The 23,414-nt window shown below is 39.3% G+C and overlaps 1 protein-coding gene across 1 annotated transcript in view; it reads right to left on the bottom strand.

The window, feature by feature from the left end:
- Nucleotides 1-258: 258 nt before the first annotated feature.
- Nucleotides 259-23,414, bottom strand: part of LOC139933327 (uncharacterized) — a 39,563-nt gene continuing 16,407 nt past the window's right edge. The window contains exons 12-23 of the mRNA XM_078291363.1: nt 15,884-16,033; nt 15,062-15,181; nt 12,054-12,289; nt 9,970-11,797; nt 8,540-8,713; nt 7,331-7,504; nt 4,521-4,694; nt 3,859-4,032; nt 3,149-3,322; nt 2,647-2,820; nt 1,643-1,683; nt 259-1,406 (exon numbers count right to left, since the gene is read on the bottom strand). Of these exons, the coding sequence (XP_078147489.1) occupies nt 1,674-1,683; nt 2,647-2,820; nt 3,149-3,322; nt 3,859-4,032; nt 4,521-4,694; nt 7,331-7,504; nt 8,540-8,713; nt 9,970-11,797; nt 12,054-12,289; nt 15,062-15,181; nt 15,884-16,033 (3,388 nt within the window). The 3' untranslated portion in view covers nt 259-1,406; nt 1,643-1,673. The remainder of the gene's footprint in view (nt 1,407-1,642; nt 1,684-2,646; nt 2,821-3,148; nt 3,323-3,858; nt 4,033-4,520; nt 4,695-7,330; nt 7,505-8,539; nt 8,714-9,969; nt 11,798-12,053; nt 12,290-15,061; nt 15,182-15,883; nt 16,034-23,414) is intronic.

Raw genomic sequence — 23,414 nt, 5'->3', positions numbered from 1 at the left:
TAGTTTAGTACAGTTTCAGTTCAGTTTGTAAGTAGCAACCAAAAAAAAACCTTAAAGTAAAAATAAATAGTTTTGATGATTTACGGAGTCAGTCAGTTCAGTCCAGTCAGTCAAGAGTCCAGTCCGGGTTTTTGCTGCTGGGTTGTGGGTGAATGACCGGCTTCTGTAAACAACTGAGCAGAGTTTATGGAGGATTGTAAATGCAAAAATTTACTTCACCCGTTGTGGGTCAAAATGAATAAGCAAGGTTCAAGAGTCTTCTGTGGATTCTTTATTCAGCCATGCATGGTTCAGTTCAGTGTTCCAAACAAGCAACAAAGAAGTGACAAAGAAGGGAGTTCAGGATCCACTTATATAGGTTAAAGTAAACAAAACTATAAATCTTGGCCCATAGCCAAACCCACTTGGCTCAAAACCAAACCCACTAGTTCGGACTTTTTACTGCATGTCCACCTATAGAATCATTTAAAACCACACATAACCATATATAGTGATCATGCATGCATTCAAGCACTGATTACATCATTATAGTAAGCAGGACAAAGGAAAGTAAGAACAGAGTGTACTATCCATATAAAAAAGCACATTATACATTTTATTTCTTACAGGATATGGAGCGATCCGGGAGAATGCAGATAGGGTTGATCGGAGGACGTCTGTCAGTGGCGGATGAATGAAACGGTTTGCAAGGGTTTAAACGACCTTACTGTAAATCTAACTGAGCGTGTTGCTCCGGCCGATGCTCTCTTCTGCTCCCCTGCTCTCTTACTCTCCTGCCCTCCTCACGAAACTGAATGAGATAAACGGAAGGGAATTGAATGGTGGCGCGAACCCGGGAACGAATCGGTGAGTAGATTATGAAAATGGGCGTTTCCGGGGGGGGGGGGTGTACACAGGTGATGAAATCTAGTGATAAAATACAGATTGTCATAGTGTGAAAGCCAAGAGGAGGCCCGGCTTGCACTAGGTCTACCTAGTCTTGTTGAGTTTAAACAACAATTTTGCTAACAACAAGCTAACACTGGCACCAATGTAATCTGCACCACCTGCTAATGGGAGTGTCAGTTTGTCAGAAGAGACTCTGTAGAAGGACAGAGTCCCAGCAGACCAGTCCAGATACACTGCTGCTCTGTTAGATCCAGAGGAACAGACAGGGATGATGGTGGACTTCCCATTGTGTCTGGCAGTATAGCTGTTAGACCCCATCCTCTCCTTCTGATTCCTCTGTAAGTCACTGCTATGTCCTATGTCCTGTCCTCCTCCCAGTAACATCGCCCAGTCAGACCCTCTCTACACAGAACCTGAAACTGCTGGTTAAACCTCTCTGGGTGATCCGGATCTGACTGCTCCTCTCTCACCACCGTTTCTGTTTGCTGTGTTTGGATCCAGAGTGAGATGACAGGCATCTGATGGGAGAAGACACACAACTGACATCAGAAATCACCATTTACTAAGACTCACTTCATCACCTCTCAATCAGTGATGCAGAACATCGAGTATAAAGAATAGAAGGAAGACTTAGATAAGGAACATAGATTAAGCTGTGTGTGTGTGTGTGTGTGTGTGTGTGTGTGTGTGTGTGTGTGTGTATAAAACAGTGAGTGAGCAAGAGATAGTGTGTTCATGCTGTGTCAATGCTCACATGTTGTCAGGCTGTCGGCTGTAATCCAGGTTTATTTCAGCCTGTAGGGACGAACACAACAACAACAGTCATCTGCAGGTCGACTCAACACATGCTTCTGGCTGATCTGATTGGCCGACACCTTCACTGAGAAGAGCAGCCATTGATAAGGTTGGGGATTAACCAGGAAATGCTGGATCTTTGGTTTGATACAATTCAATTCAATTCAATTCAATTCAAGGTGCTTTATTGGCATGACAGTTCACAAACAAACAATACTGCCAAAGCATGTAACAAGAAATGAATCATCAATTAACCAACATTTCAGAAAAAGAATCCCATCCCCTCCCATGTATTTGTATGTGTGTGTGTGTGTGTGTGTGTGTGTGTGTGTGTGTGTGTGTTGCTGTGCCTCCACTGTCTACTGACTATCACTGTTTCTGTGTTAAACATAAACCAGCAAAATATGATAATAGCCAATTAAAAACAGAACTTTTCACATACATTCATATTTTATTCTTCATATTTGTCATTCAACTGTGTGTCCCTCTTCTCTTAAAGTGTGACAACAATCAACAAATTTAGCAGCTAATGCTGCACACTGACTTTTCTCCCCACACAGCAGGGCAGTTTGAGAGGATCAGGCAGGTTGAACTCTGGGTAAATTCTACCTCTCCTCTCAAAATAAGTCTGTCTCACATCTTTGTATCTGTCACAGTGTAACAGGAAGTGACTTTCTGTCTCTGTCTCTCCCTGACAGCAGAATAAACACAACCTGCTCTCCCTGGGTTGCCAGGTCTGCCTGTGTTAACCTGTTTCTACAGCCAGCTTGTGAGCACAGAGCCTGCACCTCGTTTGGGATTTCCTCAGTTTGATGTTGGTCACAGTGGTCAGATATTCTGCCACTGTGTGTCTCTGTCTAGGGTCAGATAGACTTCTAACTAACTGTGTTTAGCACAATGCTGCCACTAACAGACCGACCAATTAACCTTGTCAACATGGACTGACTCCAACCCTCTACTGACCTCAGAGTCTCCAGTCTACAGTGTGGACTCTCCAGTCCAGCAGACAGCAGCTTCACTCCTGAATCCTGCAGCTTGTTGTTCCTCAGGTCCAGCTCTCTCAGATGGGAGGGGTTGGACTTCAGAGCTGAGGCCAGAGAAGCACAGCTGCTCTCTGACAAGCTGCAGGACCTCAATCTGAATAAAGAATAAAACATGTAGCTATAAAATAAAATATTCCTGAATGCTTGCAACAATCCAGTTTCATAATTCAATTATATCAGTTCAGGTTTTAAATGTGTAGCTCAACATTGTTATGTCCTGGTCTATGGACATTTTGTTAGTGTGGATCAACATAATATCGGCCTCATAGAGTCATTCCATCTGAAATCAGACAGGCTGTCAAACCTCTTTATGTCTCACAATTGGTCCATTTTCCTTGAACACATTCTTTAACCAACCATATGAATAAATCTGGATTAATATAATATTCACATCCACACAGAACTGAAATATTCTGTCTGACCTCAGAGTCTCCAGTCTACAGTGTGGACTCTCCAGTCCAGCAGACAGCAGCTTCACTCCTGAATCCTGCAGCTTGTTGTAATCCAGGTCCAGCTCTCTCAGATGGGAGGGGTTGGACTTCAGAGCTGAGACCAGAGAAGCACAGCTGCTCTCTGACAAGCTGCAGGACCACAATCTAAATAAAGAATAAAACATGTAGCTATAAAATAAAATATTGCTGGATAGAAAACCTGCTTGAAACCATCCAATGTCTCATAAACCAATCAAGGTTTTAAATATAAAATTTTCTAAAATGGTGCGCTCAACTCAAAACACCTGAACCCAACAGGCTGCCAGATTCAAAAAGAAATAACAAAGAAAAACCAGCACTCACTAATATTAATGACAACATGCTGCTGCTTGAATAAATAAGTAGAGACTGAAGAGTGAATTAGTGAGTGGAGGTTTTTCTTCATAATATTAAGGTTTTCAAGGTTTTAAAGCTCAACATGCACTATGCCAAGGTCCTGAATTTCCCCAAGGGGATCAATAAAGTGCTATCTTATCTTATCTTATCTTATCAATGGGCTTTACCAATAAGCTAGTCAGTGTGGATCAGCATAATGTCAGCATGCAGATGTCTTCAAATTAAATGTCACCATGATATTCATATTATTCATATAACATTTATATCACAGAACTGAAAAAGTTATGATAAATATTCTGTCTGACCTCAGAGTCTCCAGTCTACAGTGTGGACTCTCCAGTCCAGCAGACAGCAGCTTCACTCCTGAATCCTGCAGCTTGTTGTCACTCAGGTCCAGCTCTCTCAGATGGGAGGGGTTGGACTTCAGAGCTGAGACCAGAGAAGCACAGCTGCTCTCTGACAAGCTGCAGTCACTCAATCTGAATAAAGAATAAAACATGTAGCTATAAAATAAAATATTCCTGGAAAGAAAACCTGCTTGAAACCATCCAATGTCTTATAACCCAATCAGAGCTGTGGAGGTTTTAAATACACAATTTTCTAACACGGCGCTCTCAACTCAAAACACCTGAACCCAACAGGCTGCCAGGTTCAAAAAGACATAACAAGGACAAACCAGCACTCACTAATATTAATGACAACATGCTGCTGCTTGAATAAACAAGTAGAGACTGAAGAGTGAATTAGTGAGTGGAGGTTTTTCTTCATAATATTAAGGTTTGAAAGGTTTTAAAGCTCAACATGCACTATGTCATAGTCAATGGGCTTTACCATTAAGCTAGTCAGTGTGGATCAGCATAATGTCAGTTTACAGATGTCTTCAAATTAAATGTCACCACAATATTCATATTATTCATATAACATTTATATCACAGAACTGAAAAATCATGAAATGCTGCAATCTGACCTCAGAGTCTCCAGTCTACAGTGTGGACTCTCCAGTCCAGCAGACAGCAGCTTCACTCCTGAATCCTGCAGCTCGTTGTTACTCAGGTCCAGCTCTCTCAGATGGGAGGGGTTGGACTTCAGAGCTGAGACCAGAGAAGCACAGCTGCTCTCTGACAACCTGCAGGACCACAATCTGAATAAAGAATAAAACATGTAGCTATAAAATAAAATATTCCTGAATGCTTGCAACAATCCGGTTTCATAATCCAATTATATCAGTTCAGGTTTTAAATGTGTAGCCCATCTGAAATCAGACAGGCTGTCAAACCTTCATGTCTCAGAATTAGTTGATTTTCCTTGAACACATTCTTTAACAACCATATGAATACATCTGGGTTTGGGCCCTGGATGCCAAGTGGTTTAAAATAAATAAAGGTTTAGTTAAGGTCCAGAATGGCCAATTTTTATTGGGACCATATTTTCAGATGGCAGTTTCTCTGGAAATAATTGTGACAAAAAGCAGAATTTGAGTTGGATTGCTGGTGTAGCCACCAAGAACCTATGGATTACTAAAAATCAAGCTATTTATGTATTGAACCCATTAAAAACATGTTTTCTGGTAAATCTTCATTGGTGGAAAATCACATATGTGCATATTTGTTCAGCCTCAGAACTTTTACAAATATTTGTATGCATGTAATGTGCAGAAATTTGACTTATCCTTATGAAACTCCCCCATGATGAAATAACCATCTCAGTTACAAGCTCTGTTTTAATGTATATTCTGATGAAATATTGCCTTTAGGCAGCAGGGGTCACTGTTCTCAGTCAGCATTGAAATGACTTTTAGAAACTAGATGGCACTCAGTAGAGCTCACACCTCCACTAACACTCTGCAGTTGTCAATATTTGCCAGTTCCACATGTCGGATTTTCAACAAAGGTAATAATTTCTTCCATTCCACATTACCAACTTGTTTCATATTAAGAGATGAACACTTTTCAGCATATTAGCCGATTATCACAGCAACCAATCAGCACTATATCTGTTTAGAGCTGCTCTTCTGTCATTGGACCAAGTTTTATGTCTAAACAGGAAATGAGCTCTCCAGTGCCCAGATGTTGTTTGATTGGTCCAATAATGGAGGGTTTGCCTCTTCTTCTGTCTGCTGATTGGCCACAAAGTCTGATGGTGTTACGTGAATCCGTTCAGAAGTTATGTGTTTTTATGAGAAGCCACGCCCACTGCCACGCCCCCCTTTGGCCAATCAGTGTGAAAGGTTCATCAGTTCTTCCTCGCCCCATGAACAAAGTTTCCACAAAGTTTTATGTTAATCCGTTGATAACTTTTGGAGTTATCCTGCTAACAGACAGACAGACAGACAGACAGACAGACAGAGAGACAGAGAGACAGACAGACAGACAGACAGGCAGACAGGCAGACGGACAGACAGACAGACAGACAGGCAGAGAGACAGAGAGACAGACAGACAGGCAGACAGACAGAGAGACAGACGGACAGACGGACAGACGGACAGACAGAGAGACAGACAGGCAGACAGACAGACAGACAGACAGACAGACAGACGGAACGACAAACAACTGGTAGGACTTTAATATATAAAGACCCGGTCTGACAAAGGAACACATACAACTTTTTCATTGATTTTTTGTTCAGTTTTGTTTGTTCATTTTAACTGAGTTCATCTTTAACAGTCACTCAGTGAACACATTATAGAAATAACACACCAAAAAGTGAAATACATAATGCACTATAAAAAACTGTCCTAGTGACCCAAATTTGGCGGTCGACTCCCAGCAAGACCAATTTTAAGAAAACAAGACTAAGAGTCTAACAGCCGCAACATTGAACTTCGTGGAAGCGTTCCTGCCGGGAATCGAACTCTAGTCTCCTGATTGAGAGTCTTCAGTCTGACTCCCTGCGGCACACTTTCACCACGTGACCAGAAGTGATGAACAGAGCGACCGACCGACAGTGTCATCCATAGAGCCCCTGCTGTCGGGCTGAAAATAAACTCTATTCTCTGAATATCTTTCTGTGAATCGTATAATCCAGGTAACTCTGCCTCACCTGGGCTCAGTAATACAGGCTGCTGAAGAATATAATTGTGAAAAAATCCAAATAGTTGAGCAATTTCATTAAACAAAAACTGTTTTTGCACCATGCAGAACTTTAAGTCTGTAGAAACAGTTATAAACTGCAACGCTTCTGGTGTCCGAAGTGAATATTACATCAAAATATGCATTAAAACTGGAATTATGATAGAACAATTATTTTTTACCATGAAGGAACTTCATAAGGATGATAAAATGTTGTACACATTAACTGCATACCATCATGCTTAAATTGTGAAAGATACAACAGTGTACTAATATGCCCACATGTGACTTTTTATCCCTGAAGATACACAAAAGAAAATATTTTTAAAACATTGGTTATCCATAGTTCAATCAATACCTTGGTGATTATGTGCTCTGTACGTTCTGTGCAATTATCACAATAAAAATCAGATCTTTAATTCCTTTACTGCCTCCAACTCACTCACATCAAAGTTTTCCCTCCATAGATGGAGGCCATTTTGGAGCCGATTTGGACCCCTGTATCTTTAAAACTATGGAGAATATCATCACCAAAGTTCATCTTTATTCATTTGAATACACAAGGATTGTGTGAAAACAATATGAAGACAATTTGAGACCTAACCCTGATTTCAGATGGAACGACTCTATACAGACGTCCTCAAATTAAGTTTCACTACAATATTCATATAAAATTCATATTAGTTCATAATTATATATTCTGTCTGACCTCAGAGTCTCCAGTCTACAGTGTGGACTTTCCAGAAGATCAGACAGCAGCTTCACTCCTGAATCCTGCAGGTCGTTGTCACTCAGGTTCAGCTCTCTCAGATGAGAGGGGTTGGACTTCAGAGCTGAGACCAGAGAAGCACAGCTGCTCTCTGACAAGCTGCAGCACCTCAGTCTGAATAGTACAGAAGAGGATTAGGGTCACATGTGAAAAAAAGATTTCTGAGATCAATCTCAGAATTCTGACTTTATTCTAAGAACTCATCCTAATCCTCATCTGCAGAATGGAGATTAAAGCATGTTGCTAAAAATACATTCTGCCTCGACTGAAAACCTGCTTGAAGCCTTAATCCAATCAGATTTGTTAAAGTTTTACATATCATCACTGTCCAGTGAAAACCTTGTATCTCCAAAATGTGAACTTTTCACTATAGAAAAACAGCCTTGTTTTTAGTTTGACCACCATGCATCTTTGGTTTTATCCAGTGGGTTTTGAAAGGCGATCATCAGCCCAAGGCTGGTAGAGTTTGTCTCAACCCATAGAGGAGCAAGTTAAACATGACAATCAGCAACACTGGAGTTACAAGGTTTTCACATGACAACAGTGATATGTAGCTCAACATCGTTATGCCAGTCAATGGGCTTTACTATTAAACATGTGGAAAGGCTTGTTTTACCATTATAGCCTTGTCAGTTTGGATCAGCATAATTTCAGCCTTATGATGTCTTCAAATTAAATGTCAGATGAAAAAATGGAGAAGTTGCACACTCTATTATGCTCACATATTTTAATAAAGTTGTGACATGATGACCAAAGTTTTCGCACACCGTGCCTTCATCAGTGTTACAAAAAATGAGGATTAACAGACATGTGAAATTAGTGCAAATGACAACAGCTGTTGTGGGCATAAAAAACTCTACACAAATTGGCTGTTAAAAACTTAAGCCATTTTTAAAATATACAGAGTTTTCAGAAAAATTCAAAGGAGTTCTTAAAAAATATTAGTCTATCCTTCAATCTGATAAAAAAAACATTGCCCATGTATTTCAGGAATCCCCTGTTGTGTTCAAACGAGGAGGAGCTTTGGGGATATCCTCCTCAAGTCAGATCTACCCTGCATCTCCAGCTCCTGCATTCTTTAAATTAAATGTCACCACAATATTCATATAACATCCATATGAACAAAGAACTGAAAAAATGCTGTCTGACCTCAGAGTCTCCAGTCTGCAGTGTGGACTCTCCAGTCCAGCACACAGCAGCTTCACTCCTGAATCCTGCAGCTCGTTGTCACTCAGGTCCAGCTCTCTCAGATGGGAGGGGTTGGACTTCAGAGCTGAGACCAGGACTTTATAGTGAGTCTCTGAGAGTTTACAGCCAAAGAGTCTGTGATTACAGATTTAATGTAAAATCAGTTATTATCGAAACAGAGCTGAGAACAAGCATACCAATAACTTATTTATGCTGAATGAATATACCTATGATGATAATAATAATAATATTAATATTAATGATAATAATATTATTAATAATAACAACAACAGTCTTTTTAACCACATTTAATTTTAAACATTTTAACCACAGCCTGAAGCTCCTGAGCTGTATTAACCCCCCTTCACCCCTTAATTGGAAGATACCTAGAAATAAAACTCTGAAAAGACATTACAATCTGATAGAGTGAGTGTTGAGTAGGAGAGTAGTAGGAATAGAGTGTGCAGTGTGAGTAGTAAAAGAGTGAGTAGTAGAGTGAGTGTGATCAGGGCCCTGGTTCACGTACGTGGCTAACTGATTTAACAATTGAGCATAAACCCAGGATTTTCCGTTTCACAAAGTGAGTTCACAATTTAGCCAGATGTGTTACCCGGCACAGAGCCTTAAGCCCAAACCTGCAAAAACTCAGGTTTAAGCTTAAGTTAGCTGGATAGTATGAACATATATAAGCCACCTGGTGAAATTGCACACACCCAACAGCAGAAATGAATGCCCTGTTTATAAGAGAGGTTCTTGGAGCTATCAGCTTTACAGATGGACCTTTAGCACACTGATAATTATCTCTATGAGCGCTATCAATTTAGTCATGAGGGAATTATTTACCTGCAGCAATTTATAGGACGGCACATCACGAACTCCACAATCCCAAACTCAGCCTTAACAGTCTTAACAGCCTTAACAGTGGTGGAGTTCATACAGACACTGTGTATTGGGCTTCGCTTCATCGCTTTTTATATCCACAGCATAAATGTACAGTGTCTCATAACCTTCAGGCAATATTCAGAGCAACAGAAACAATTCTGATGCAAAGAAAAATGTCCACTTACTTGGACATTACCTGGTTGAAAGTGTAGAATTACAGTAAAGAGGCTATCTGTTTGCAATATATTTTTATATTTGATTTTCACCTGTTGGCAGGTGCCTTTCTTGCCACTGCCGGATGCCCTTGGAAGTCATTACAAATAATATACCATTTAATATTCTAGTATGGTGACATTATCAGAAAGCACAAGAGTCCAAATATTAGGGATGCAGGATTAACTAATCAAATCCTAATCTACGTTCGTGAAACGGTCAAAGCCTGAGCTCAACTGATGAGATAATTCGACACGGCACGCGTCCAATTATCCTGGATTGTTTAAGCCAAGTACGTGAAACGGGACACCAAGACTAACCGAGCCTTCCTGCAGTTCCTCAAAGCTGGGATCAGTCTCCATCGTCCCTCCACTGATGTGTTGTAGGCCTCCAGGTCCAACACATCCAGAACCTCCTCTGACATCTGCAGCATGTAGGCCAGAGCTGAGCAGTGGATCTCAGAGAGTTCCTTCTCTGATCTGTTCTCTGACTTCAGGAACTCTTGGATCTCCTGATGTACTGACTGGTCGTTCATCTCCATCAAACAGTGGAAGATGTTGATGCTTCTATCAGGAGAGGTGTCATAGGTGTTCATCTTCTTCAGGTTGCTGATGGCTCTCTGGATGCTTTCTGGACTGCTATCTGTCTGACCCAGCAGGCCTCCTAGGACACTCTGGTTGGACTCGAGTGAGAGGCCATGAAGGAAGCGGACAAAGAGGTCCAGGTGGCCATTTTTACTCCTCAAGGCTTTAAACATGGCTCTGTCCAGGAAGATATCCAGGGATGGGTCACTGTCATCATATGTACCCCAGTCTTTTCCCAGGAATGTCTCCAGTACCTTCTTATCCCTGTTTGTGTAACAGTGGAACATGTAGACTGCAGCGAGAAACTCCTGAATGCTCAGATGAACAAAGCAGTAGACCGTTCTCTGGAAGAGCACACGCTCTCTTTTGAAGATCTCTGTGCACACTCCTGAGAACACCAAGGCCTCTCTGACATCAAGACCACACTCCTCCAGGTCTTCTTGGTAGAACATGAGGTTGCCTTTCTTCAGATGTTCAAACGCCAGCCTCCCCAGCTTCAGAAGAACTTCCCTATCAGTCTCCATCAGCTCCTGTTGACTCATCTCATGTTTCTCATCATACTTCTGCTTCTTCCTCTCTGTCTGAACCAGCAGGAAGTCTGAGTACATCTCAGTCAGGGTCTTGGGCAGCTCTCCTCTCTGGTCTGTAGTCAACATGTGCTCCAGAACTGTAGCAGTGATCCAACAGAAGACCGGGATGTGGCACATGATGTGGAGGCTCCTGGATGCCTTGATGTGTGAGATGATTCTGCTGGACAGCTCCTCATCACTGGATCTCCTCCTGAAGTACTCCTCCTTCTGGGGGTCAGTGAACCCTCGTACTTCTGTTACCCTGGCAACACATGTAGGAGGGATCTGATTGGCTGCTGCAGGTCGGGAAGTTATCCAGAGGAGAGCCGAGGGAAGCAGATTCCCCTCGATGAGGTTTGTCAACAGCACGTCTACTGATGATGTCTGTGTGACATCAGACACAACCTCATTGTTCTGGAAATCCAATAAAAGTCTGCTTTCATCCAGGCCGTCAAAGATGAACACAACTTTACAGACAGAGAGCTTCTCTGCTGTGACCGTCTGTAATGTTGGATGGAAAACATGGAGCAGCATGAGAAGACTGTACTGCTCATCTTTGATCAAGTTCAGCTCCCGGAACGAAAGCAGAATCACAAGACTGACATCTTGATTTTCCAAGCCCTCTGCCCAGTCCAGAGTGAACTTCTGCACTGAGAAGGTTTTTCCAATGCCAGCAACGCCATTCGTCAGAACTACTCTGATGTGTGTCTCTTGGCCAGGTAAGGGTTTAAAGATGTCGTGGCACTTGATTGGCGCATGGAGGGTCTTCATCTTGGATGCTGTCTCCAGCTGCCACACCTCATGTTGGGTATTAACCTCTTTACTCTGTCCCTCTGTGATGTAGAGCTCAGTGTAGATCCTGTTGAGGGGGGTTCCAGTTCCTGCTTCAGCAGTTCCTTCTGTCACAAATTCACATTTCCTCCTCAGACTGATCTTATGCTCGTCTAAAACCTCCTGCAGACCGTCGTCCGCTGGAAGAGAAGAAGGAATAAATAAGGGTTAATCAAATATACTATCTGGTGTTCATTTTCAGTACCAACATAAAAACAATAAATATGACAAGAAAAAATACAAAACATCCCATAACTTGCAAAGCTTTTAGATTTTCTGAAATGTAGTAAAATATTAAATGTCCATGTTGCATGAGAAAGAACAATGTGGCTGTAGCAACACAAGAAGTCCTGGTTTTAGAAATGATGACAACAGCAGACAGACCCCCAGTCTTACTTTGTGCGATGCTGGTTTGACTGGGTGTCTGCAGTCCAGGTCTTGTTCTGGATCTTTCTCCACACTGGGGACAGGCGGAGTCTCCTGATGAACCAGACTGGTCCCAGTATGAGGTGATGCACTGTCTGCAGAACCAGTGTCCACAGCTGGTAGAGACTGGATCCCTCAGGACCTCCTGACACAATGCACAGCAGGACAGCTGCTCCTTCACAACACCATGACTCCTCGTCCTCTCTCTGTGGTGAGGAAGAGAATTCATTATGACTGATTAGAAAAGTGTATAACTAAAACAACTAAAAAAGGTTTTAACTATCTTTTGTTGCTAGCAGAGAGTATGGGATTGATGGAAAGTATCAGTAAGGCATGTAGCATCTTTGTTGCTAACTAGATGACACAAACCTAAACCTGTCAAGTGCAGTTGATCGTTGAGTGCATAGATCATAGTGTGTACATTACACTGGTGGGCGGGACGAGACAATTTGATTGACACATGATGGAAGTGCTATTGAATGAAAGTGGTGTTAAAAGCAGCATCAAATTAAAAGAAGCGGTGGCGATTGGAAACGCATTAAATTGAATTGTTGAAATGACTTGTGAATAAATAAATGTCAAGGCGATCAAATGCAAAGACAAATTGATTTGTAAACAATTAAATTTCATCACTGTGCAATCATTTAATTTGGTAGTGTTTTAACACTTCAATATTTAACTGCATTTTATTTGATTCAACCCACCATTTAATTTGATAGCTTTTTAAATGATTCATTGTTTAATTTATTATTTTTGTTACTTCCACCCCTCATACCTTTGGTACTGACCTCTGGAAACAGAAAAGTTTTATTCACATCATTAGTTCTAGTAAAGACAGACAACAACGCATGTGATGTTGCACATTTTCACTTTTTCTGTCCATCTGGTTCCTCCATCTGGAGTTTTTGATAAGGAGAACAGCTGCTTCTGTTCTTATCCTAATCTGCAGTTAAAATCTAATATAAATAATGTAAATAAATGGTTTAAGCTAGGTTTGTGAAACCAACCCTGAAACTAATTAAATCTTAATCAAATGGAATATTAATTTGAAAAAGATCTGATAGGATAATATAAATAAATAAGGCCATTTTTCTGTAACTAATTGGGAGAATATTAAAATTTAAATAAAAAGTAAGGAATATTTAAAAGATTCATTCCAGGAATTGAAATTGGTGTTCTGGAGACCATAATGGCAACGAAAGTCGGTCAGAAGCGCGATGGGACTTTCAGCCTGGGGCCCCATCAGACTCTAGAACCGCCTCTGTGCAAAACAAGCAGCCACCAACCAAGCTGAAAACTGCAGCCGCGAGCCTCACCAAACACCACAGGCACAGTATCCGGTCCGAGACAAGCAGCACCTCCAGTGTTTGATAATATTGTCAGTTGCATTATGTTTAATTTCTTCTATTCTTAGTTATATTTCTTTTCTTTTTTTGTTGTATCCTTATATTATTTGCTGCTGCAACATCCCAATTTTCCCACAGAGATAATTTAAATTTGATCTTTTCCTATCTTATCTTATTCTACTCTACGTTAATAAAATCATAGTTTGTTTCTGGCTAACATAATGCAGAGCAGTTATGTTTCTCTTACCAGTGTCTTTCCTTGATATCCTCACTACGAGCTTTGGTTCATGAATACATTTAATTACACAAACATTTAATAATATTCCATCAGGTAGGTTTCCAGTACAATCTCGGAACCCATCATCTATGGGTCTGATGACGATTAGACTCTGGGGGCGACGGCCAATATTTTGGGGTTTCCGGTGTAGCCCGCGGACATCCGGGCCAAGACTTCCTCTTCCGTGCGCCGGTCATCGTTTACAGTCTGATTAGCAACTTGACTCGTTTCTTTTATTACACGAGTCGAACGCTTCTCCACACAATACACAAACATCAATACTTTTTGTAGGTGTTTTAGGTCCAGACGACATTTCGGCTAATCTCTATAAACAGATATCTGCATATGAGACGTCGTCTCTCAACTCCATTCTCGGGTCTCAAGTTGCTAATCGGACTGTAAACGATGACCGGCGCACGGAAGAGGAAGTCTTGGCCCGGATGTCCGCCGGCTACACCGGAAACCCCGAAATATTGGACGTCGCCCCCAGAGTCTAATCGTCGTCAGACCGATAGACGATGGGTTCCAAGACTGCTTCCAGTGTAACAGTCCTCTAACCTTGTGTCTGAAGGTCCAGGTTCATTACTGAAATATTTATAATATATAAACTGACGTATTCAACCAGGACCAGGAAACATCGACAATTTTTTGGTACTTTGCTACTATATTTATTCTATGCTTTTTTATTTATTATTTATATATTTAATTGCTAATTTGTCACATTTCTTTTTTTCAGTCACACCTGAAGCTGGGAAAATAAACATTTTTATGTGAAAAAGACTTGAGACTATTGTGTGTTTTAAATGTGTGTTGTGTCTTAGACAGTTTATTCTACAAATGTCACAGTGTTACAGTATGGCCGATTTTCAGGGTCTGCCATGACTTTTCTTAAACAGCTTGGAACTGCTATTGAATCAAAGTGGCGTTGAAAGCAGCATCAAATTAAACGTGGTGATGAAAGCAGCAATGAATTAAAAGAAGCGCCGGCGATTGGAAATGCATTAAACTGAATCGTTGAAATGGCTTGTGATAAATAAATGTCAAGGCGATCAAATGCAATGACAAAATGATTTGTAAATAATTTAATTTCATCACTGTGCAATCATTTAATTTGGTAGTGTTCTATTCCCAATTTTCCCACACACATCATTTAAATTTCATCTTATCTTTTTCTACTCTACGTTAATAAAATCATAGTTTGTTTCTGGCTAACATAATGCAGAGCAGTTATGTTTCTCTTACCAGTGTCTTTCCTTGATATCCTCACTACGAGCTTTGGTTCTTTAATACATTTAATTATACAAACATTTAATCATATTCCATCAGGAAGGCTGACAGTATAACAGTCCTCTTACTTTGTGTCTGAAGGTCCAGGTTCATTACTGAAGACTGGAGGAATATCTTTGGACCGGTCACTCTTCATAGACAGACAGCTGGGTGCTGGAGACTCTGCTCTCTGTCTGTGGTACTGACCTCTGGAAACAGAAATGTTTTATACATATCATCATTAGTTCTAGTAATGACAGACAACAATGCATGTGACGTTGCACATTTTCACTTTTTCTGTCCATCTGGTCCCTCCATCTGGAGTTTTTGATAAGGAGAACAGCTGCTTCTGTTCTTATCCTAATCTTTATGTTCTGTACATGTGATCTACAGCTGTGAACTGAATATATTTGATAAGGTGAAGAGTTTTTATATCTACATGTTTAGACACTTTCTGCCCTCTGTAGACTCCCTGTAGACTCTCCCTCTGTTTGACTGATATATGTATCCTCACGCTATATGAAAAAAACTTAAGTGCTAACAATGATGTGATGAGAGCAGGATGCATTGTTTTAAGTAACCGATAAGCTGTATTAGGCTTTTATATTTGGTTTCATAGAGACAAATAAGTCACAGCTTATCCCCCCATTTGCTCTATTCTTATTTATATTTCTTTTCTTTTTTTTGCTGTATCTTGATATTATTTGCTGCTGCAACATCCCAATTTTCCCACAGAGATCATTTAAATTTAATCTTACCTTATCCTACTCTACATTAATAAAATCATAGTTTGTTTCTGGCTAACATAATGCAGAGCAGTTATGTTTCTCTTACCAGTGTCTTTCCTTGATATCCTCACTACGAGCTTTGGTTCATGAATACATTTAATTCCAGTATAACAGTCCTCTTACTTTGTGTCTGAAGGTTCAGGTTCATTACTGAAGACTGGAGGTCTGTCTTTGGACCGGTCAGTCTTCACAGACAGACAGCTGGGTGCTGGAGACTCTGGTCTGCCCTCCTCTTCCTCCACACAAACACTCATCTTCTGGACTTCAGTCAGTCTGAGAGGTGAAACAGAAACACTGGAGACACACACACACACACACACACACACACACACATGGTATAAGGAACCCAGCCAGCACTACACTTGGTAAGTTAGAGTCGCCTTGTTTTCTTTAAACATGTCTAATTAAAACAGTGTGTATTAAACAGCCAATCAGGACTTTGTATCCACAGATGAATCAGTGATAAACTGTTCAGTTCATTCTGACTCTTATTCCCTCTACAGTCCACAGGGAGACAACTGACTCAGAGACTTTTACAGTAAAATAATAATAATGTTGTAATAACACTCACCCTGCCTCCGCCTTCTGTTTCCCTCCTCTTGCTCTGCTCTGTTTCAAAATGGAGTCTGAACTAACTGCTTCATACTTTCACTTTCACTCAACAGTTTGCTCCCCTCTCCATTTCCTTTACTGTTCTCTCCATATAAGTATTACAGTTTTTCTTGATTGTTGTTCAGATGCATTTCTAGGAACAATAGTGCAGATTTGAGAATAACCGACACAAACAACAAAACTGTGTTTTAGTTGGCAAAACAGTAAATACATGTTTTAAATGTAATACCGCTTTTGAAACATTACATACCACCAATCATTTACTTATGTCCACAAAAAGATTTTTTTTTAAATGTCAAAAAATAAAAATAAAAAAATAAAAAACATTGGACTTAGAGCTTACAAGGGTATGAAATTGTCTAAGTGAAAACAAGCTATCTATTCCTGTTGGTAAAACAGAGGATATTCTGTTTGGTTGCAGATATAAATTAAAGAAGTCTACAGGTTTTAGAGTCATGGTTGGTGATGTCACCATAGCAGAGAAATCCACAGTTAATCACCTATAGGATGTATACTGGATAATCATTTATCTGGAGAACACATGGCTTTAAAGATACTTAAAAAATTTAACCATTCCATTTTTGGCCAGAATCGCTAAGTTTTTTTTAGACTTTCAGGCATTAAACACGCTGTCAGGAGCTTTAACTCAGTGTCATTTTGATGATGCTGCTGTTCTTGGTCTGACACACTAAAGTCCATCAGAAACAAGTTGCAGACATCACAGAACAAGCTGGTCAGGTTTGGACCAGATTAAACTGCAAACTGTACAGACTGTTCGGGGAGAAGTGCCCAGATACCTTTCTAATTATTATATCCGGGTGAAGATGTTCACTTTTACACCAGCAGGGGGAGCTCGATGGACTTTATCCTTTAATTTAATTCTCTGGCAAAACAACAGTTTTATATTCTGCTGCTTTTCTTTTGAACAAATTAGTAAATCCCGAGCCGCCTGCATAAAGTCAATGAGCTGATGACAGTGCATCTACATGACTGAAAGGCGGCCGGACCTCCCAGTGTGTCAAAAAACCGGGCTGAGTTTTTTCCAGTAGAATGCAGTAGACACGTTCAGTAGACAACTGACTCAGAGACTTTTACAGTAAAATAATAATAATGTTGTAATAACACTCACCCTGCCTCAGCCTTCTGTTTTCCTCCTCCTGCTCTGTGTCTGTGTCTCAAAATGGAGTCTGAACTAAGTGCTTCATACTTTCACTTTCACTCACCAGTTTGCTCCTCCTGATGTGGAGGTCATGTGGTTAAATATGTATCGGCCTACTTGCTGTCCAAAGGAGACAATGGCAGCTGCTTGCTGGCAGCAGGGAGTCTGAACCCCGGTCATGCTCCAATGTTTTCATCATTTTAACGGCAACTACAAAAGGTATTAAAGACATTCAAGTAACAACAATCAATCAAATATCAACTAAACACGGAGCGAGGGGACAAAATCTAAATTCACATTTAGAAAAACTCAATGATTGAATGATTTGCACAAATTCCTTAATGGCCTTCTTATTTTTGGAGGAAATTGCTTTTATGTATTGCTTGGCTTCATTTTCAAAAGCAATAAATGAGGGTTTAGAATTATTACATTTGGATTTGTGGGTTTTGCCAAAATAATGCTTCGGTAAATAAAAGAAGATTCTCTGTTGGTCCGTCCTGTCCGCTCGCGCCCCCTGCTGACGCTGCAGAGGACAAACCGTCTCTGCTGGACAGAAGGAAGACACGTGAGTCCTTCTTCCTGTGAGTTTACACTGGAGGACAGTAAGCTGGAGGTCGCCGGTTCGAGTCCCCGCTACGAAATCCTGTCGGTGCTTCACGGTTCAGTTCACCTCGCGCTGCCACAGGGACGAAGGGGCGAGGGGGCAAACTGACCGGCAGGTTCAGCGTGAAGCGAGGGGCAGATGACGTCACGACAGGCCGTTTCCTCATTCAGAAACGTGAAATACCGGCTCGTTACAAGCGGTGGGGTTTTCTCCACTCCCACACCTTTGGATCATTTGCATATTGTGAAAGAGATTCATACAAATTAAAAAAAAATACCACCTGCCCTAGACCGTATTGTAGAACTAAAAGTTAACTAATAAAAATATATTTGAATGATTAATAATTCAATAAAGTTACATTGTGTCCGCAGGGCATTAATTATCAACGGAAATACGTGATATTTTTTAATAAATAGGCTATGACTCACACACTGGCTCTGCAGTATTTTTTGTGATTTTATTTTTGTCCATCTGGTCCCTCCATCTGGAGTTTTTGATAAGGAGAACAGCTGCTTCTGTTCTTATCCTAATCTTTATGTTCTGTACATGTGATCTACAGCTGTGAACTGAATATATTTGATAAGGTGAAGAGTTTTTATATCTACATGTTTAGACACTTTCTGCCCTCTGTAGACTCCCTGTAGACTCTCCCTCTGTTTGACTGATATATGTATCCTCACGCTATATGAAAAAAACTTAAGTGCTAACAATGATGTGATGAGAGCAGGATGCATTGTTTTAAGTAACCGATAAGCTGTATTAGGCTTTTATATTTGGTTTCATAGAGACAAATAAGTCACAGCTTATCCCCCCATTTGCTCTATTCTTATTTATATTTCTTTTCTTTTTTTTTTTTGCTGTATCTTGATATTATTTGTTATTATTATGCACTGGCTCTGCAGTATTTTTTGTGATTTTATTTTTATTTTATTTATTTAATACATCAACAACAAATACATAGGCCTACAAAGAAAGACGAGAAAAAACAAACAAAATCAGAATCTGGCTCTGCAGTTATTAATTATCCGTTATAAAAGCCAGTTTTGCTGAAACAACAGCAGATGAGAAGCTGTGAAGATCTTTCTGTGGTTTAGTGACTAATAATTATTAGTCACTAATAAGGCATTATTATGTTTCTCACAGTATTGAACTTACCTGCTGTTTGGACAGGACACCAGTAGAGGGCGCTATAAGTCTATATGTTAAGTATTTGTTGTCTGAAAGAACCAAGATGGTGCCAGCGGCAGAAGACTGTTACTGTCACCTTATGTTCAGTAAACTCCCTTCAATATTTGCATCGGCCTCTGAATTATGATTCCAGTTACGATACAAGACTTTCAGAAGGAAGGAAGGAACAGAACAGACTGTGAGCTGGAAGGAAAGGAAGAGAAGAAAGAGGTGAAAGACTCACTGAGATGAAGCTGCAGGCAGAATAAACTGCTGTATTACTAAATTACACTGGAGGTTAATCAGGTGAATAGCTTACTTTTTATTTTATTTCTCTTTTTTATTTAATCATTCTCCTTGGTTTAAGTGTGTATTTATTTATTCATTTACTTATTTATTTAATCTTTGTTCTTTCTCCCCACATTACCTATAGCAGATTTGTCTCAGCTCAGTCTTTTTTATTTATTTATTTTCTTCATATTTTGCTTCTGTTGAAGTCAGCCTTTAATGGATCTCATTCATCAGTATACTTTCCCAAAATATTTCAGTTATACTTGATTGAAGGTGAAAAAAAAAATAATAATAATAATACATGAATAAAATTAGCTTAATGTTGCTTTGGGCAGAAAAAAATGGACCCCAGTGTAAACCATAAGTTATTACTGAGCCATATTTAGACTTCCAAAGAGTTTTGAAGACTAATATTTGGTTCAAAACACTGAGTGAAAACAGTGAAACTGGTCAGTGGGTCAGGAAACAGGCTGCAGCAGCAGAGTTTCTCCACTAGATGGCAGAAGAGCTTTATTCTTGTCAGGTTTACACTTGCAGCTCAGTTGGTTTGGAGACTTTCAGCTCAGTTTTTAGTTGAGGACTTGTGCCTTTGAAACATTTATATCTGTTTTTGATCTAGTTTCCTCACTTTGATTTAGTTATGACTGACACTAAAAGATAACTTTTGTTATGTTTGTTAACTTTCTTAGTGTTACAGATCTCTTCATTGATAACAGGTTTTTATCCTGTTCCTTGTTGTCAGTGTTCTTCATTTTGTTAAGCATTACTGTTTACTGTGTCTTTGTCTTTAATTTCCATTACTGCCAGGGAACTTAAAAAATAAGATGAAATGTAAGGCTTTGTTTTTATTTGTAAAAAAAAAAAAAAAACAACACAAAACTGACTTTTGTCTTTTTCAAGAAAGCCATCCCACTAATCAGGAAACCAACTTTTGGAGATCACACTGGGGAAATGATTTGTGTCTTTCACACAGTTCAGAGCATTCAGCTGCTGCAGCTTCTTTAGGAATCAATTTGCTGATATTCTACAGATAATATAAAACTTCCACAGTAGACAATCTCACATGCCATGTTGACACATGGAGGAACCTATGAAGGTATTATTGGAGCAAAACAACTGAGCACCTGTGACAGTGGAATTTGTAGAAAATAGTCACACATGTGTATCAGTAAATTTGAAGTCACAGAGAAAAATGCTTTAGGAGTTGCAAACTTGTAGAATTGTTTTCTCTCCCACAAACACAACAGTTACACCTTCTCAAATTCTTCATTGCAGGTGCACAAATCCTATTCTACAAATCACAAATTAAGAAACTCATACGCTCACATTTTTGCTACAGTTGCTGCAGTGAATATGGTGCAAAACACATTCTACACTCTTACTTTGTGGAGGAATTTGATCTGGTGAGGTTGGAGCAAAAGAAATGAAAATAGTCAATAAAATAATAATTTAGAGAACAAATCACAAATCAGAACACAATGAATCTAAGTACAGAAGGAAATAAACAGTGGTAAGACAGTAAAGGCTCATGAAGTTGATTATGTTTAACTATTATAATAAATATGTCTCTTATACATATATACACTTATAAGAACTGTACATATGTATAACAGCCATATTTATTATAATAGTTAAAGAAAGATAGATAGATAGATAGATAGATAGGTAGATAGATAGATAGATAGATAGATAGATAGATAGATAGATAGATAGATAGATAGATAGATAGATAGATAGATTCTATTTTCATTATAGGAAATCTGTCAAACTGCATTCTTCATTCATGCCACTAGGGTGTACTGTTTCCAGAGTCTGTATCCAAAAGCTTTCCCTTCTTAAGTTTTGTTCATAAATGCACAATATGTCCTGTGCTTCGTTTTGTTTCCTTGTGTTTTATTTTGTTTCAGACTGATTTCAGACTAATAATTTTGTTCTGTGATCGATTATTGATTAGTTAGATGTAGGTAGGCTCGCTCACTGTAAAGTCCTTTGAGACATGAAGGGTGAGAGTAATATACTGAATAAAGAATAAACTGGACTTTACTAAAGAGAAAATAATTAAATTAAAATAAAAAAAATAAAAATATATAGCCTAAATAGCCTAAATTGGGAAATACATTTATAAATAAATCAAGAATAAATTCCAAAGTTTACACATTTCCTCTTTTCTTTGTGCTCTAGATATAATTAGTAATTAATTTATTATTTCCATTATTTTATTGATTTATTTCCCATTTCCTCTGTGCATTTAAAGATTTTTTGATTGATTTACTTAATGAGGTAGGAAAGCATTTATCAATATTTGTACTGGATTATTTGGATATGGTTCTCTGCTTATGGACTGTCATTCACGGTTTGTCCTGCCTATGAAATGCTGGATATGATTGTTTTGAAAAACACTATATGCTTCGAGATCACACTGCCAGGGCAAACACATTTTTGGGGGGGATACAAATTTTGACACAACACTGAAACCCTATTTCCCCAAAACAAATCTACATAAACTCACCATTGTGAAATTCTTCAAGCTTAAAGAAGTGATTTGAAACCAGTCAGCTCTTTAATTTTGCATCTCCGTTACAGGTTTACAGGATTTTATTTTTTTTTACATTTTAGTATCTGCAGATCTAGAGGAGCCGCTGTCTTATTCAAAGGAGCTTTTTATCTCCATCTGCTGGTGGTTTGATGTAATTACATTCTTTCTACATTATGCAAAGCTGAAGATCCTTCATCACGGATCATGTTTTGTTTCTCAGTTATGATGCTTTTTATCTTTCATATTGCTGTGTTCCATAGACCAATACATTTAATTATTGATGTTAATTTGGACTTGCTTGGAAAAACATCAATAACTTTTAATGAAGTTGTGTTTTCCGCCTTGACGTTTTCGTTTTCAATGTCAAGGCCTTCCTGTCCGCTCGCGCCCCCTGCTGACGCTGCAGAGGACAAACCGTCTCTGCTGGACAGAAGGAAGACACGTGAGTCCTTCTTCCTGTGAGTTTACACTGGAGGACAGTAAGCTGGAGGTCGCCGGTTCGAGTCCCCGCTGCAACGAGCCAGAACTCAGAGAAACAGAAATGCGCGAGTTCCTCTGCCTTCATCAGATTTACTGTTAATATCATTACGAAACCAAAGCCCTTAATTCTATCCCAGAAATGTCCTTAATTTATCATTACATAAACATTAATTATCCATTAAAAATAACAGCTGTAATAAAGTAAGGTTAGTATCATGGGTTTATAAGGGATTTATTCATGTGTTGATTCACAGAGACACTAGAAATTAAGTGATTTTTTATGCCTTTTGTGCAGGCTTACAGGTTATTAATGAGTTATTAATGGAAAGTTCCTGTCTCCCTGAATTTTACATTAAATTAGAAAGTAAGGAGTCAAGATTAAGGGGAGTTTAAGGAGGTTTTGATGAGATCTCCTCCATTAATAACTCCCTTAATTAATTTTAAGGGGATTTTCCATGAATTAACGGGTGAATTAATGTAAATGAATGAAAATGTAAGGTTATTTTAAGGGATTACTGGTTCGTAGAGTATTGGCTCTGCTGGCTGCAGTTTCATCTGTTATTCAACTGCAGACACAATATCAGTTCAGAAACTTACCAGTTATGACTGTTCTAAAATACCATGTGGTCCAACAAGATAAAAACCCGGCACACACATCAGTGAAGTGCAGAGGGAGAGTTTCATTATTACTGTTGATAGCATAAAACAGGCTGTAAAATGGCAGGCTATAGTAATTATTCCATTGTTTAAATGTATAGGCTTATTTGCTATACCCAATTCTTAATCTTATCATTACAGTTTCTAT

The sequence above is a fragment of the Centroberyx gerrardi genome, chromosome 22 (assembly GCF_048128805.1).
Source record: "Centroberyx gerrardi isolate f3 chromosome 22, fCenGer3.hap1.cur.20231027, whole genome shotgun sequence".
NCBI lineage: Eukaryota > Metazoa > Chordata > Actinopteri > Beryciformes > Berycidae > Centroberyx > Centroberyx gerrardi.
Note: the sequence above shows the minus strand (reverse complement) of the source record. Positions and strands in the feature narration are given on the sequence as shown.